Source organism: Aphis gossypii, unplaced genomic scaffold (assembly GCF_020184175.1).
Source record: "Aphis gossypii isolate Hap1 unplaced genomic scaffold, ASM2018417v2 Contig00485, whole genome shotgun sequence".
NCBI lineage: Eukaryota > Metazoa > Arthropoda > Insecta > Hemiptera > Aphididae > Aphis > Aphis gossypii.
This window is the reverse complement of record NW_026083129.1, coordinates 84,695-99,892: the sequence shown is the minus strand read 5'-3', so window position 1 is coordinate 99,892 and position 15,198 is coordinate 84,695. Positions and strand designations below refer to the sequence as shown.

Below are 15,198 nucleotides of genomic sequence, written 5' to 3'. Positions count from 1 at the left end.
AAACATTAGATAATATTGGCAAATGAGTATATAGTAATTCAACTAAAACTATTTATTCCAACATTTGTAAATGGTCAATTTGTTCCCAACAAGATAACAGATCTAAAACTTAGTGGCGTACTCACTTCTATTTTGGAAATTGCTGGAGCACAATACAAAACTCAAGCTGCAATATTACATATGGGAGAAAACACGAGTTCTGGCCATTACATTGCATACCTGAGACAAGGAACTTCCAATTGGGTTTGCGTCAATGACACAATAGTTGCAGAAAAAAGATGGCCAAACAACAGCAAGGATGTATATGTTATCATTCTAAAAAGATTGTAAAAATATTCTCCAATTGGTAAAAAAACATAACACAGCTAAAAATAAATTATAAACTTAACCTGTATACAATCTGACTGTTATTGGATTAAAACGGAACCTGTAAACCGCCAACTATTCACTTAGGTACATAATAATATGTATAAGTTGCCAGTCCCAAGCCTGGATAAAAAGTGTGAGGGTGTTAACCTTATGATAATTGTTATTTTTTAACATAAGCAGAAACCTAGATTTTATTTTTATTTAAATAATATCGAACTATATATTATTATCCACACTTCTGACCTTAATACCTTATAAGTAGTATGTTTTGGTCGGTTCTGTATCCCCCGTAAATCCAGGAGATCCAGGTACCCCGCCCTCCCTATCGTGCGCGTGCCATGCCACGCCATGCCTATCGCTGCCATGCCCCTCCATGCCGTGCCCGGCCTTTCCTCTCCCCTCCATTCCACTACCTGCCCGGCCATGCCCCCTCTCCTCCATTCCTATCCACTACATGCCCCCCCCCCGAAAATTTTAAGTAGTCGAATTCAATATACTCAATACGATGTAAACAAAACTATTATCATCGCAATATTTTAGGGTATAAATAAAGCAGAGTGGTGTGTGCAATATCGTCAGTAGTAATACATTCACACTAGCTACGAGTCATTGTTCTCTATACTTAAAACCATTTTTTCACGTTTAAAAAATAAATTTACAAGTGTTTCTAAATATGGCCGGTTCAATCACGGATAATGCAGCTATATACAAGAAAACCTTTACATATGTACCACCAACACCGCCTTCGGAGCTTATCGATTCTACTAACTATACGTTGAACTTCGTGAAACGTAAGTTCATACATATTGGGATCGATCCGACTGATATGTTCAGAGTGGTGGTGCATATAATAACACCATCACGTTATATTAATATTTCAACCGAGTTTCTAAAAAGAATATTTTTACTGATGTTTAATATCCTATCATTTATTTTGGAGCAGCCGGCGAAGTATAAAAGAACCATTTTTCTTGAGACAGAGAATTTCAAGTTATTTAGCATGATGTATAGCGTAAAAAAACTCCTTAGTAATAGAGTCCAAGATACACGACGGATGTCGAATTCTTTTAAACCGTACAGAACTCATACGACTTCACTATTTGGAATTGTGCATTTTCGAATCAATCGTACGAAAATCAACTATAATGCACCCAATCGCCTTAAAACAATTCGATATATTTACGAATTATATTAATGGTGAACTTTCCAAAGTGGAATCATTGTCGTGAAGAAATGACTACGTTTATTAAAAATATACGTGACGAACATATTATTGCAAGCAGTACTAAACATGATGTCAATTTCATTAGTCAGCTCAAAATGTATGCATTAGCGCAATTAACTGAACATTGCATGCAACGGTGGAATGGTGAAATGTCTCCAAAGGTATAACCAATATATTTATTCTATGTACATAAAGATTTAATAATTTATTTATTTTAGCCGTTTGATGGTAATTTAACAATCATTTCGCGGACCTCGCCAACCTATTTGCCCTTATATATTTTATATTCTATGGCTATATTTATAGTCTCACAGTACCTAATTCAAAAATTATCAAAATAGGTATAATCACAATTTTTTTTTTTTGTTAGTGTTTGAAGTTGAAATATTGACAAAATTCGACAAAATCACGAATATTTGTAAATGATTTTTTAGTTTAAAACGTAGACTTTTTTTTTTTTTAAATAACGATTTATTATTAAACGATTTTAGATTTTTGTTATTATTAAAAAAAGTTCTAGTCGTAGAAACTTGAATCTTTTGCACTTTAAAATGTAATGCAAGGTATTAATTATGTTATTTTTTTTCAAAATTTTATTTGAAAATTTATCTAAACTTTAAGTTACACAATTAAAAATAGTGCAATAAAATACCAAAAATATGACCTTAATATTAACAGTTTAAATGTCACAATGCCTGAAATTACTATACCGGACATGGAAACTAGTTCATTTTTCCCTGTATCGAATAGTACACCAGTATCAATGAATACAGATAAACAAATAAATTTTGAAAATTCTGAACCTTGTTCAGCTGATTTTATGGATCATAATTTGTTAGTAGAATCAACTAGTGATAAGGAATCCGTCGTTCTTGAGTATGATAAAATAAAATAAAAGTATTATGTACCTATTATAACATTATTTATTTTAGTATTTATTTATAAACTTAGACGCCTCGAAGGTCGACGAATTGTGGATATTAATTATTTATTCGAGCAAATTAAAAAAATCCGACATTTTATTTTTATTTTTATTTATTATACGGGCTTAGCCCTTTTTGACATTACAGTGTATATTTTATATGATGATGAAATTTTACAATAAGACAAAACTAAATTAAATATATACAGCTTACATTAATATGAGATACAAGTATCTGATGACAATAAAAACTTAAACATTAAAACAAAAAACTTTAATTTAAATTTGTATATTAAAAATTTAGCAATTCGTCGAAGGAAGGTTCTGCATTGGCAGACGACATTAGGCGTCTTAAAGGCTCATTAGCCATATAGTTAGTGGTGGCGTGCGGGACATAGAAGAGGGCCTTTGAGCGGGATGGACGGGATGGAACTTTAATGGAGATTTGCGAGAGAAGGACTGGAGAATCTATATTATTATTTAAAAGACCCTCTAGGAATTTAAGACCTGCGACACGGCGACGTTCGGCTAAGGATGCCAAACCTAGATGAATAGCAACCGGTGTATAGTTATGAGGTGCACAAGGTATCTTAAGGATATGACTAGCATAGCGTAGGAACCGGCGCTGAACACGCTCAATTTGCCTTGCATTGTCTGCAGTATGAGGGTCCCATATTACGGTCCCATATTCTAAAATGGGGCGCACAAGCGCACAGAAAAGTGTTTTTAATGACGATTCAAGCCGAAAATCCTTTATTAATCGGATGACTAGACCAAGGGTTTTTAAAGCTGTACAACACACGTACTCGATGTGAGCAGTTGGGTCAAGATTGCAGCTTAGCTTGAAACCAAGATCCATGACATAGTCCATAGTACGAGTAATAGCTATATTATTGATGAAGTATGGGGACATTATAGGAGAACGTGATCTAGTGAAGGGCATAATTTTGCATTTATCGAGATTAAGTGCTAAACCTAAAGTGTTGATCCAATTTGAGAATCGATCTAGGTCGGATTGAAGTTTTGTACAATCATCTGGCGTGGTTACACGCAGATATAATTTGATGTCATCAGCAAAACACAGAAATTGACAGTGATGTAGCACACGATGGAGGTTGTTTATAAATAATGAAAACAATATTGGCGACAGATGACTCCCTTGAGGGACACCCGATGAAGCCAAGAACAGATTAGACTTAACATCAAAGACTTTAACCCATTGATACCTGTTACTAACAAAGGATCTTAGCCAAGACAGAAGAGGTTCGCCAAAACCTGATTCTTTGAGAATATGAATAAGTACATTATGGTTGACCGAATCGAAAGCTTTTTGAAAATCAATGTAGATTACATCTACTTGAGTTCGTTGTTGAAAAGAGTCGAAGACATAGTTATTGAAAACAAGATTGCATGTGGTAGTAGACCGTCTTGGGCGAAAGCCATGCTGTTCCTCGGCTAGGATAGAATTAACGGTTGGTTGAATGGCGTTTAAGACTATGTGTTCAAACATTTTTGAAATATGCGATTGGATGGAAATAGGTCGATAATTGGAAACAACGGAGGGGCTACCAGATTTAGGAATAGGGGTTACAGAACTGAATTTGAACATGGAAGGAAAAACGCCTTCATCAAGCGACCTTCTAAACAGAAGCCATAGCGGATAAGCAATAATAGTTCTTAATTCATATAAAAAGTGACCTGAGAGGCCATCTGGGCCAATTGACCACACATTTTCCAACGAAGATAGGCTATGCGATACATCTTCTACGCTAAACGTAGCATTATTGGGTAGATCATATGTAGAAATATCTATTTTTTTGGCATCAAAATCTACTCGTTTAGTAGAGTAAACTGAGGAAAAGTAGTCAGAAAAGAGATTGGCGGTCTCTTGTTCATTACTAGAAGTGAATTCGTTGTATGACACTTCCTTGGGAATACAAATCTTAGCACGGTTGTTCCTAACAAATTTCCAGAAATCATTAGGCTTAGTCCTAAGGGCTGTTTCAGTACGGAGTATAAAGTTTCGGTAACATATTTTTGTTTCATATTTAAGTTTAGCCCTGAGGAGAGAGAATTCTCTATAATCATTAATGCTTAAAGAAGACTTATAGTTAATATGAGCCTTTTTTTCAAAAATAATATACTTTTAAGATTTTTGGTAAACCAGGGTGGGTATGTTGATTCATTAAAAGAGACTTGGGGAACGTGATCAAGGATTGATTTATGCAATGCGTCGTATAAAACATTTACTGCTGAGTCAAGGTCGTATTGAGAAAGTGTTGAAGACCAGTTAAATGTAGACACAAAGGAACGGATATTCCCATAATCGCCTTTGCGGAAATTGTAGAACCTGCGGCTCTGTTTACAGCTTGGTACCGGGAGACTAAATGGAAGTAAAATATTTAAAGCTGGGTGATATTTATCCATAGGAACTAGCGGGTCAAGCGACTTTTCAACGATTAAATCTTTATCATTGCAAAAAACTAGGTCTAGAATCGAATTGGTTGAGTTATAAATATTATTTTTTTGAAAGAATCCATTTGTTGTAAAAGATTCGGGAATACATGGGGCACGGGCAGGTGAAGAATATGAGTATACAATACCATAATCATCATTGTCCCACTTAGTTTCAGGAATATTATAATCCCCACAAATAATAAATTTGTCATTAGGATAAGTATTAATCAAACATTCAATGGAAGAGACGTGAGATTCATAAATTAAAGGAGGAGGGAGAGGCGGAATATAGACACCACCAACTATGAAACTACACGAACCAATAGTAAAACGGACAAAAACATGTTCAACATTTAATTGAGGAACTTTAACATTACACGCAGGGTAATCTTTACGAATGCCAATGAGAACACCACCACCACGACTACATTTGCTATTAGAATTACATCAGTCATATCTAAAAATATTATAATTAATAAGACCAAGTTCGGAATTAGATATATTGCTGTGTAGCCAAGTTTCTGTTAGTACAATAAATATATAATTTACAGATGATGCAATTGGGTGCTTTGATCTTGAGAGTTATTACCAGGTGTGTTTGAATTTTCTAAGATTTTTCCAACTCTATTTGAAAAAGAATTTAAACTATTGTTTAAGTTGTCGTATAGAGCTAATGATGTTGAGTAAGTAGCTGGTGAGCTTTTATTGTTGTCTATTTTATCGGGACTTGAATCGGATAGCTCAGCGTCTTTAAGTAAATTTTTTAAATCAATTTTATTAGTGATCGAATTATTAAGAATTATATTACGTTTTTCAACGTCTAAAGAATCATCCACGTCTTCCAAAGTTATAGCTCCTCTTAAATATCTACTTAGTCTAGCTCTTAATTCGGCAGTAGTTCCAGTAGATTTTAGATTTTTATTTTCGCAATATTGAATAAGAAATGGTTTTTTGAGAGTATAGATATCTGTTGCCGTATTTATCGTAATAGAAAGATCCGATCTAGGGTCTTTAAGTTGACTCATTAAACTGTAAATTAGAAAACTTAGTTTAAATAATCCTATATCTATACCTGGTCATATAAAATGTGTTAACTTTAATTAATTACTTTTAACTAAAATATATACTTAAATTATAACATTTTTGAAATTCCGAAATATTGAGTTAGTAAAATATATTGTTAGAAAAATTTATTTGGAGTGTTTATACAGCCAATTTATACTACTAGATTAATTATATTAAATTATACACTAATTAAATAATTACTACCCTTACTAAAAATTAAAATATAATTAATTAACGCTAATAATAAATCAAAAAAAAAAAAAATAAATAAATAAATATATATATATATGTTATATTGATAAACGAAAAAAAAAAAAAATAAAAAAATATATCACGTATATATCAATTATAACCAAATACAAATATTCACCTCGAGTGCGTAAAACACCAAAATGATCCCAATTGGTCGTAGTCTTCCTGCCGTGAGAATTCAAAAAAAAAAGGTTCAAAACGCGATATGTATGAAAGTAAAACACACAAAAATGACTTGTATTTAATCTACCCAAAAAAAAAAAACAAAAACACAAAAACACAAGTGTTCAATAGAAATTCGGGTAGTGGATTACGAATGACGTTGGGCGCCACTGTAGTATACCTATATCTCGATGGTACACAAAAAGATTAAAGAACAATTCACACTATTTTGGATTTCTTTATTATACACACAAACAAACACACAAAAATAAGAACGTGTGCCGTCTCTCACTCGAAACCCGCACTGTCCCTATCCTGTGGTGCTTACGTCCTTAAATATTATTTTACAATGTGCTGCCTCAGCTCATTTGCTTCATTGGCCTAATATTACGCAATTTAAACAAAGAAGTAACGTTTTTCTATTATTATTTGTTGGCACATACAATTTATTTATTTATTTAATTATTAAATGCCACATACAACAGAATTACATCAGTCATATCTAAAAATATTATAATTAATAAGACCAAGTTCGGAATTAGATATATTGCTGTGTAGCCAAGTTTCTGTTAGTACAATAAATATATAATTTACAGATGATGCATTACATTTAAAATTGGTTAACTTAGTATTAAGACCCCTACAGTTTTGGTAGAAGCCGAGTGAAAGCTACTAGTTGATTTGGGCGTTGGACTTTGGATCGGTTAGTCGCCGAGGGTGAACACCGTTTTTTGACCCATCAGAGATCACTTTCGGAGAACCGTTAACATACTTGATGGAAAGCCCAGATTCGCCATTGCTAGTCCTATGGTCAATTTCCAAGTGACATGATCTTAGTAGTTCCCGTTGGAGTTTGGTCTTGTCCTTGACAACTCGGAATCCCTGTGTAATTGATACACCTTGGTTTTTTAACTCGGCAAAGGACATAATTAGTTTAGTTGCATCTTCTTTTGAAGTATAAATAACTTTGAGAGGGCGGACATAATCAGAACGAGCTTTACCGAGCCGAAAATATTTGGAGCCATGAGAGGGCCCAATTGAATTTTCTTCGAGTAATTTTTGAAAAGTTTCCTTGTCGTCTTTAATACGTTCAGCAATATTTGAAGAAAGTGACTCTGTGACACCACAGGCAAGTACATTATAAGAACATCTCTCACGCTCAAAAGTCTCCTGTAGAACTTGTGAAACGGTATTAGAAGCAATGTTAGTGGTTGAACCTGACTCAAGTTTCGCAACTTTGTCCATAAGTGAGTCAACATCATTTCGTAGCGCAGTATTTTCGGCTTTAAGGTCCGCAATTAGACATGAAAGTTTCTTAAGATCGCTTTTTAAGTCTTTGAATTGTGATGTTTGGGCGGTAGATAGCTTCTCATTGGAAGCTGTCAAGTCGTTCCGAAAAGAAAGTAGAGTCGACATCACGTCATCAATGGTTGAAGTACTTGTAACCGGTGAGAGAACTTTTGAGGAGGTAGGTGGGTAGTAGTAGTGCGCGTACGAAGAACACGGTCAGAAGAAGAGCTATTAATTGAATTTTTTCCTGAATTCATGACGAGTATGGATGGATTGTATTTAAGGTAGTATAGGATGTACCAGCGTTAAAGTTACTGGGTAAAAGCAGATGGAGGTACGGTGTGTAGTGATTCGGAAACAATGGCAACTACCGTTAAAGTCTCCGTAAAACAGCTGTTGGTGGTTGTGAGAATCGAGTACAAAGTGATAACAACAAAACAAAATTCAGTACTCACGAACAAGCTGCCCCAAGAAAACTTGAAAAGAAGCACAAAAACTGAAGTAGGTGGGCTGCATCGACTTCTAAAGCACTATGAGTTGGCATAGAATTGTTAAGTTAACAAGCGAAAGCGAAACGCATACAAATTAAATTAAATTTGACTTGTAACGAAGACGATATGTACACAGAGAATGTTATCAAAAAAACATTCTCAAATGAACCATTCAACTGCTCAATTTTTGACATGGTATTTATATCAGAAACTCGTAAAGGGTTTATGTCTGTCTTTACATTTAAATGTAAAATGTGTAACATTATTTCAAAAATGTTAGATAATACTGCACCTTACTTGCCCATAAATAAAGCTATAGTAAATGGTAGCTTAGCTATTGGTATATATATTTTATTATTAGATAATTTTTTTTAAATCTAACTAAAAATTTTATTATTATAAAGGAATAGGCCAAACACAACTCGCCGAATTATCGGCTTCAATCGAATTACCATTTATCTCGTCTACTTCATACATCAGTCATTTATCGACTGTAAGCAATTCAGTGCAAGATACTGCTATCGATGAGATGATAAAAGCTGGTAAAGAAGAGAGCGAAATAGCTATTAAAAATGGAAATGTCGTTGAAAATGGTATACCCATGTGTACAGTGATAGCTGATGGCCAATGATCAAAGAGATCATATAAAACAAAATATAATTCATTTTCTGGAGCGGTAAAAAACGTATAAAAATAATTTTCAAATAAATCTAATTCAATTTTATTTCAGGCGACTATTATTGGATTCAACACAAAAAAAGTACTATTTGTTGGTGTGCGGAATAGTTACTGTGCTGTTTGTCAGCGAGCAACAAACAGAAAATCTGAGCCACCTGTTCACGTTTGTTTCCTTAATTGGAAAAAACCATCCACCGCCATGGAGGCAGATAGTATATTGGAAGGGTTTTCCAATAGTTTAAATATGCATGGACTAAGGTATAATAAACTTATCGGTAGGCAATAATTAATTTCAGCCAGTTAAAATATAGGATTGTTAAATTTTTTTTAAGAAAAAGACAAATTGATCATTAGTTTGTGTAAAGGTAAAATATCGTTTTAAAATATTTTTTTTATTTATTTTAGGTGGTGGTAACAGCAGTGTCACTAATAAATTAAATGAAGTAATGCCTTATGGACCAGAGTTTATAATACAAAAAATTGAATGTAGAAATCACCTCCTTCGTAACTACGGAATGAAAATGTCAGTTCTCTCGAAAAAAAATTGAATATCCAGCTATAATTCGTAAATTTATTACTATTAATATTTTACGTTTTCTTTCAGATATAACTAAGGCTATTGAACATCATTTAAATGAAAATTCACCGCTTCAACAAAAAATAAGAAGTTTGTAAGTTTGATTACTATATGTATTTTATAGTTTTTATTTTTTCAAACAATCATACCTAATTACCTAGTTAATTGCATATTATTTAGTTAGGTTACATTTTATACATAATTGTCTGCTATGTTATTTAAAATGTACCTACTTATATTTTATTTTAGACCTTAGAAAAGATATTACAAACAGCCTATACCATCGTCTTGGACAGCATGATGACTGTGCTAACTACTTTTATACCGGGCCAAAAGTTGGAGAAAGAAACTTCGTACCTGAAGCTAATGAAACTGGTCTCATGGCTGAAATTAGAAAAATTGTTTATAGACTAGCAGCAAATACTGAGAGCTTAATTGAAAACACAGATAACAACCCCTGTGAACAATTCAACAGCCTCATAAACAAGCACATTGGCGGAAAACGGATCAATTATTCACAGGGAAATAATTATAAAACACGGGTGGAAGCTGCAGTTGTGGCGTATAACTCTCATAATTATATACGTGCTGTGCAAAAAACAATTATTTCCAAAAGTCCAGGTAAATTATATACTAGGTACTTAACAACTTTTTTAATACATTATAGTCACCGAATATGGCATACTATAAACTATTTATACTGTTGACTTACTAACTATTTGTTATAATTATAGTTTAATTATATTTAGTTTATTAATTATAATTCATTGTATTTTTAATAGGAAAATTCGGTAATAAATATTCAACCAATATTACTAGAATTAGGAATAATACCAACAATAGGAGACGAAAACTTTTTAGTTCTGGAATTGCACGAACAAAACCTAAATATAAATGTAGCGCTCCTGATAATAACTACGGTTTAGCTGAGCCTTTAGACGATAACCTCAGTTTAAATAATGAACATTTTTTGGAAAAAAAAATATTTTTACAAAAGCTCACTGATGTGAACCGATGTGAAATTTAAAAAATTACTAGGGATCAAAGTCATAGTGAGATATGGTTTAAAGAAAGGCGAGTACGTTTGACAGCTTCAAAATTCGGTGATATATGCAAAATGAGAGACTCTACAAGCTGTAAGATAAAAGTCCATGGAATGCTGTACAAACCATCTGCTATGTGCTAATCAATGGCGTACGGTATTGAAATTGAACACCTAGCCAGATCGAGTTTTGAAGCATTACTTCAAGTTTCCGTGCAGTTGTGTGGTTTGTTTATTGATCGAGAGTATCCATACTTAGCAGCTAGCCCAGGTGCTTAATTATTTATAAAATATGGACATGTTATGTTTATAAATATTAATTAATGTTTCTTTAATTGTATTTAACTCAAAATGTAATTATCTTATAGATGGACTAGTTGGTGAACATTTCGTTTTGGAGATCAAATGTCCATACGCCGTCAAAGATACAATTAGTATTTAGTGCTATTGAAGCGATGGAAAAAAAATTGGTTTGTATAATGTTATTAAATTATAATACAAGCATGCCTATACGTAAACAAATTTGTATTAAAATGTGGGGATTATGTTATAGTTGCCATATTGTTCGGTTAATGAAGGAAAAATTGTGTTAAAAAAAAGACCATGCTTATTACTTTCAAGTAATGGGTCAGTTAAGGTCTAAGGATAACACAAAGAGACATGTGTTATTTCGTAATATACACAAAAAATTGGATTAATGTCGAAGAAATACATTTTGATAGTTCCTTTTGGAAAATGAAAATGGTCAAAAAACTTCAGTCGTAAGAAATAAGTGATATATAAGTATAGTATTAAAATGAGCCTATAATTATTGTTTATTCATATGCGTAATACATGTGTGTGTCTATGATATCTATGATACTAATATTTTATTTGTTTTAGATTTTATTTAGATTGCTTGTTGCCCGAAATTATAGACCCTCTTTATGGGAAAAGGTTGTTGATTAGTGATATTAGAGAGCCACTACATATTTTAAACGCTCAACATCAACGACAAATTAAAAAAAAAATGTTAAAAAATGATTTTTTTTTTTTTATAGATTTTTTACTATTTAGATTGAAAGATATGAAAAAAGTAAAGCGGTGATTTTTTTTAAAATATTTTGAACAATATTCTACTATTCTACTTGTCCAATGTCTATATTATAATATATGAAAAATGTATAATGTTTAGTAATACGCAAAAAATGTAATTTAAAAAATATACCTATGTGGTAGCAGTATAATGTAAAATAATGTATTCAATTAATTGACCTACTAAAAAACTAATATTTAGATATTTTGATAATACTAGTTTAGGTTACAGTTGCGCCGCGGAAGCAATGCGCAAGCAGTCCCATTGGCGTCGTCGATTTAAACCGAAAAAAAAATAAGGTTACAGTTATAAATTAGATATTATTTATAATGTATTGAATATATTTTTTATGAAGTAAGTATTTAATAATGCAATAAATACAAGCCACGTAGGTATGCGCGAATATTAAAAATATTACGGCAATGCGGCATAATATACGTGTATGCATTGTATATTATTTTATTATTTACCCGATCTGTCACAGACGAAGGTTGAGAAAATAATAAACGTCGCTCCCGAATGAGCAAAATTGTCGGCTAGTCGCCGACTACGAGTAATGGGCGTAGCTTAAACGTCGCGTGCTTGTGCATCTCGAAAACACTTAACAGCGCGTTCTCTCGGCCGTTGTAAACGTTTCGCTTTAGGTGTAGCGTCCTCTTAATTGTATAAAATGTTTCAATATAGTTACACATTTTTAAAAAAAACTACTAATAATAATAATAATTGTATTACAATTTTTAATATGATAACATAAAATATTGAAATGATAATTTCTTGTTGTATTGCTATATTAAGCTTATAAAATAAAAAATATTATATTATGAAATATTTTTTTGAATTATAGTTAATTTATTTTAAATTAATTATTACATTTATAATTTATATAAAAATTATATTTCACTATGACTTAGAGACATAACTACTGCCTTATCAGTTGATAAAGGAATAAAAAAAAACATTTATATATAATATCATTAAACACTCATTCGTTTCAAGTTAGATTGGGATGTAATATCAACAACGACAGAGCCTATTATAAATGATTCTAATGGAATATCAAACAAATTTGAGTATTTCTCAAATGTACATACATTTAAAACAATGTTCACATTTTTATATTTATATATATGCTTAACTAATGCCACTTTATTGGTATTTAATATAACATAATTATTTTTTGGAACCTTCCAGGAAATAATATAATTAGCACTCGTTAAAGTTATGGTCTGGTAAAAAATAAATTCCGGATTTTTATTAAAAATATTATTTTCATCACATTTATTACTCAATTTATATTTTTCAATATTTATTGTATTTGCATGATCAGTATACAATATACATGATATTTATTTTTTCTAATATTCTATTGGCGGCTTCTTGTAAAGGTTTTTTTTTAAAGCTCCCAAGTAGTTTTCATATTTGAAAGCACTAAAATTGTCCAAGCACCCATGTATCTTAACATAATATGGAAGATGAATTAAACTATGAATATTATGTGTAATAAAATGTGCACCATAGTTAGTTTTAAATTCATTAACAAAATCAAGTATTAAATTAAATGCAATTTCATTTTTAGTTAAACATAGAACTGGAGTCACCAAAATTTTTATAGCACAATGTAATTTAATGAAATGAAGATAAAACTGTTTTTTAAGTCTTCCTTTTAATATATAATTGGACCAGTGAATAGTAAAAAGTTCTAAATTCATTCGCTTTCCAATATTCAATATCGTTTAAAGATCTAGGTAGCCTGACAAATTCGGATGGGAAAAAATCTCTTAAATTATTTAACTTTACGTTAGCCACATCACATTTTTCTAAGGGGATTCTTGTCGATTGTTTACCCCGCACCCAAAATTTTAATAGGCGTTTCATTGCCCCAAGACAAACTGTATGCATATAATCAATTGGTACGGATTCAACAATATCAATCGACAAACGTTCCAAAGGACTATTACCTTTATGGTACTCATCATCATTCCTAGCTCTAAAACTTTCATTAGTACGCAATGAATTACACCTTCCTCTAAACATGTATTACATCCTACACGAGCATTATGTCCTTTCACATTAAGCAAAAAAGCTTTAGCAGGAGAATCACAATAAATTGTTTAATACGTATACGTATTATATTATTATCAATATTAATTACATTTTTTACCAATTCTATAGCTTCATTTATAAACAATTTAGAAAGTCATCTATAGACTCTGGTTTTTTAAGTGTACTATAATATAAGTCAATAGCAAAAACTAATTTAGATATAAAAGGTACATTTATAATTGAACAAAGTATTGGCCAAAATTGTTGCTTAGAACTGTGTGCTAATGGCAATCCATCAATATTAAAGTTAAAACTTATTTCATCAAAATTTTTTAATAATTTAGTATTAAATTTTAGTATAATAGATAACATTTTTTTTAACCCTAAATGAATATACCTTCCAGGGTTCATACTAATAATGTTATGGGTTCTAGGAGTATTCATCAATGTACATTGTACGTACATCTTTTGGCAAATCCAACCCCTCAAACCTCAAAATCTTCAATAAGCTGTTAACTCTAGTTTTTGTAACAGTATTATCTAAAGCCCATTGCTGAAGTTTTTCTCTAATTGTAGGATTATTGTTATAAGAAATATTATAATTTTTTCCAATGAATCAGATACATGAAGAGGTAATCCTAAACTTTGCATTTGTAATTTATCAGGTGAATCATAAGATATACATATTTTAGATATTGGCATTTCATTTTTGCAGTTCTCAGTTATTAAAATGGATTCAATATTATTAACAGTTATATCAGAATTTGACCCATTTGATGATGATACATATACCTTGTTTGTTTTAATATTTTCTGTGGAAACACTCAACTGCAAACTTTAAAATTCCGAAGCGAAATTTCCTCAATTTTTTTTCGTTTCTTGCGAGGTATTATCTATGATAAAAAAAGTTAGATACTATAGTTTAATATAATATTATGATACCTATATAAGTTATTCGATTCAGGAAGAAAAAAGTATAATTATCATATTAAAGTATTATTATACAATTTATTGTTTAAATGTGATAATTGTTTAATATTAATACAAACAATTTGTTTATATCTCAATCAGCAGAATTATTAATTTATAACTATAATGGTTGAGAAATACTACACAAATAGTATGCAATAAAAATACCTGAGTTAATTAATTCTTTCTTTAAGCGTTGAGCTGCATGTCTAAACCACTCTTTAATACAAATTTCAAATGTGTTTTCATCGTTTATATACAGCTTATGTGAAATTGCTAAGAAACAATGAACAAAATAATGTATTAAATCTAATTTAAATTATATAAGAAGTGAATTAAAATTATACTTTTCAAAGATTTAATTATTTGATGATCAACTAATCGGCAGTTATTTTTTTGACCTGTCCAAGAGCAAAGGGTAGCTAATTTATTTGTAAACAACTTTATAAGTGCTCTCTTTACAAAATGTTTACAATCAGAGCCACCAATAGAATAAATTAAATTGTTCTGAAACACAACACATACTATTGTACATACAATAAAAAAAAAATTAAATACCTATGACATTATTTATAAACATC

The 15,198-nt window shown here is 31.2% G+C and overlaps 1 protein-coding gene and 2 pseudogenes across 1 annotated transcript; 1 reads left to right on the top strand and 2 right to left on the bottom strand.

Annotated features, from left to right (window-relative positions):
- Window positions 1-1,042: 1,042 nt before the first annotated feature.
- On the top strand, window positions 1,043-2,489 carry LOC126554406 (uncharacterized; annotated as a pseudogene).
- Window positions 2,490-2,808: 319 nt separating this feature from the next.
- On the bottom strand, window positions 2,809-5,998 carry LOC126554405 (uncharacterized). Its single transcript, XM_050209480.1, has 4 exons — window positions 5,782-5,998; window positions 5,523-5,721; window positions 4,767-5,406; window positions 2,809-4,638 (listed from the first exon to the last, which is right to left on the bottom strand). Exons 1-4 carry the CDS (start codon window positions 5,996-5,998, stop codon window positions 2,809-2,811), a joined length of 2,886 nt encoding a protein of 961 aa, XP_050065437.1.
- A 1,126-nt stretch (window positions 5,999-7,124) lies between these two features.
- Window positions 7,125-7,999, bottom strand: LOC126554400 (uncharacterized; annotated as a pseudogene).
- Window positions 8,000-15,198: the final 7,199 nt, after the last annotated feature.

Bases quoted from the DNA above. Each gene is read 5' to 3' on its own strand.
- LOC126554405 (XM_050209480.1), bottom strand. From the start codon at position 5,998: ATGAGTCAACTTAAAGACCCTAGATCGGATCTTTCTATTACGATAAAT. The intron at 5,407-5,522 runs GTAAATTATATA...TAATTCTAATAG, and splicing joins AGCACCCAATTGCATCATCT to CAAATGTAGTCGTGGTGGTG. The intron at 4,639-4,766 runs GTAAATGTTTTA...TTTGAAAAAAAG, and splicing joins AATACGACCTTGACTCAGCA to GCTCATATTAACTATAAGTC.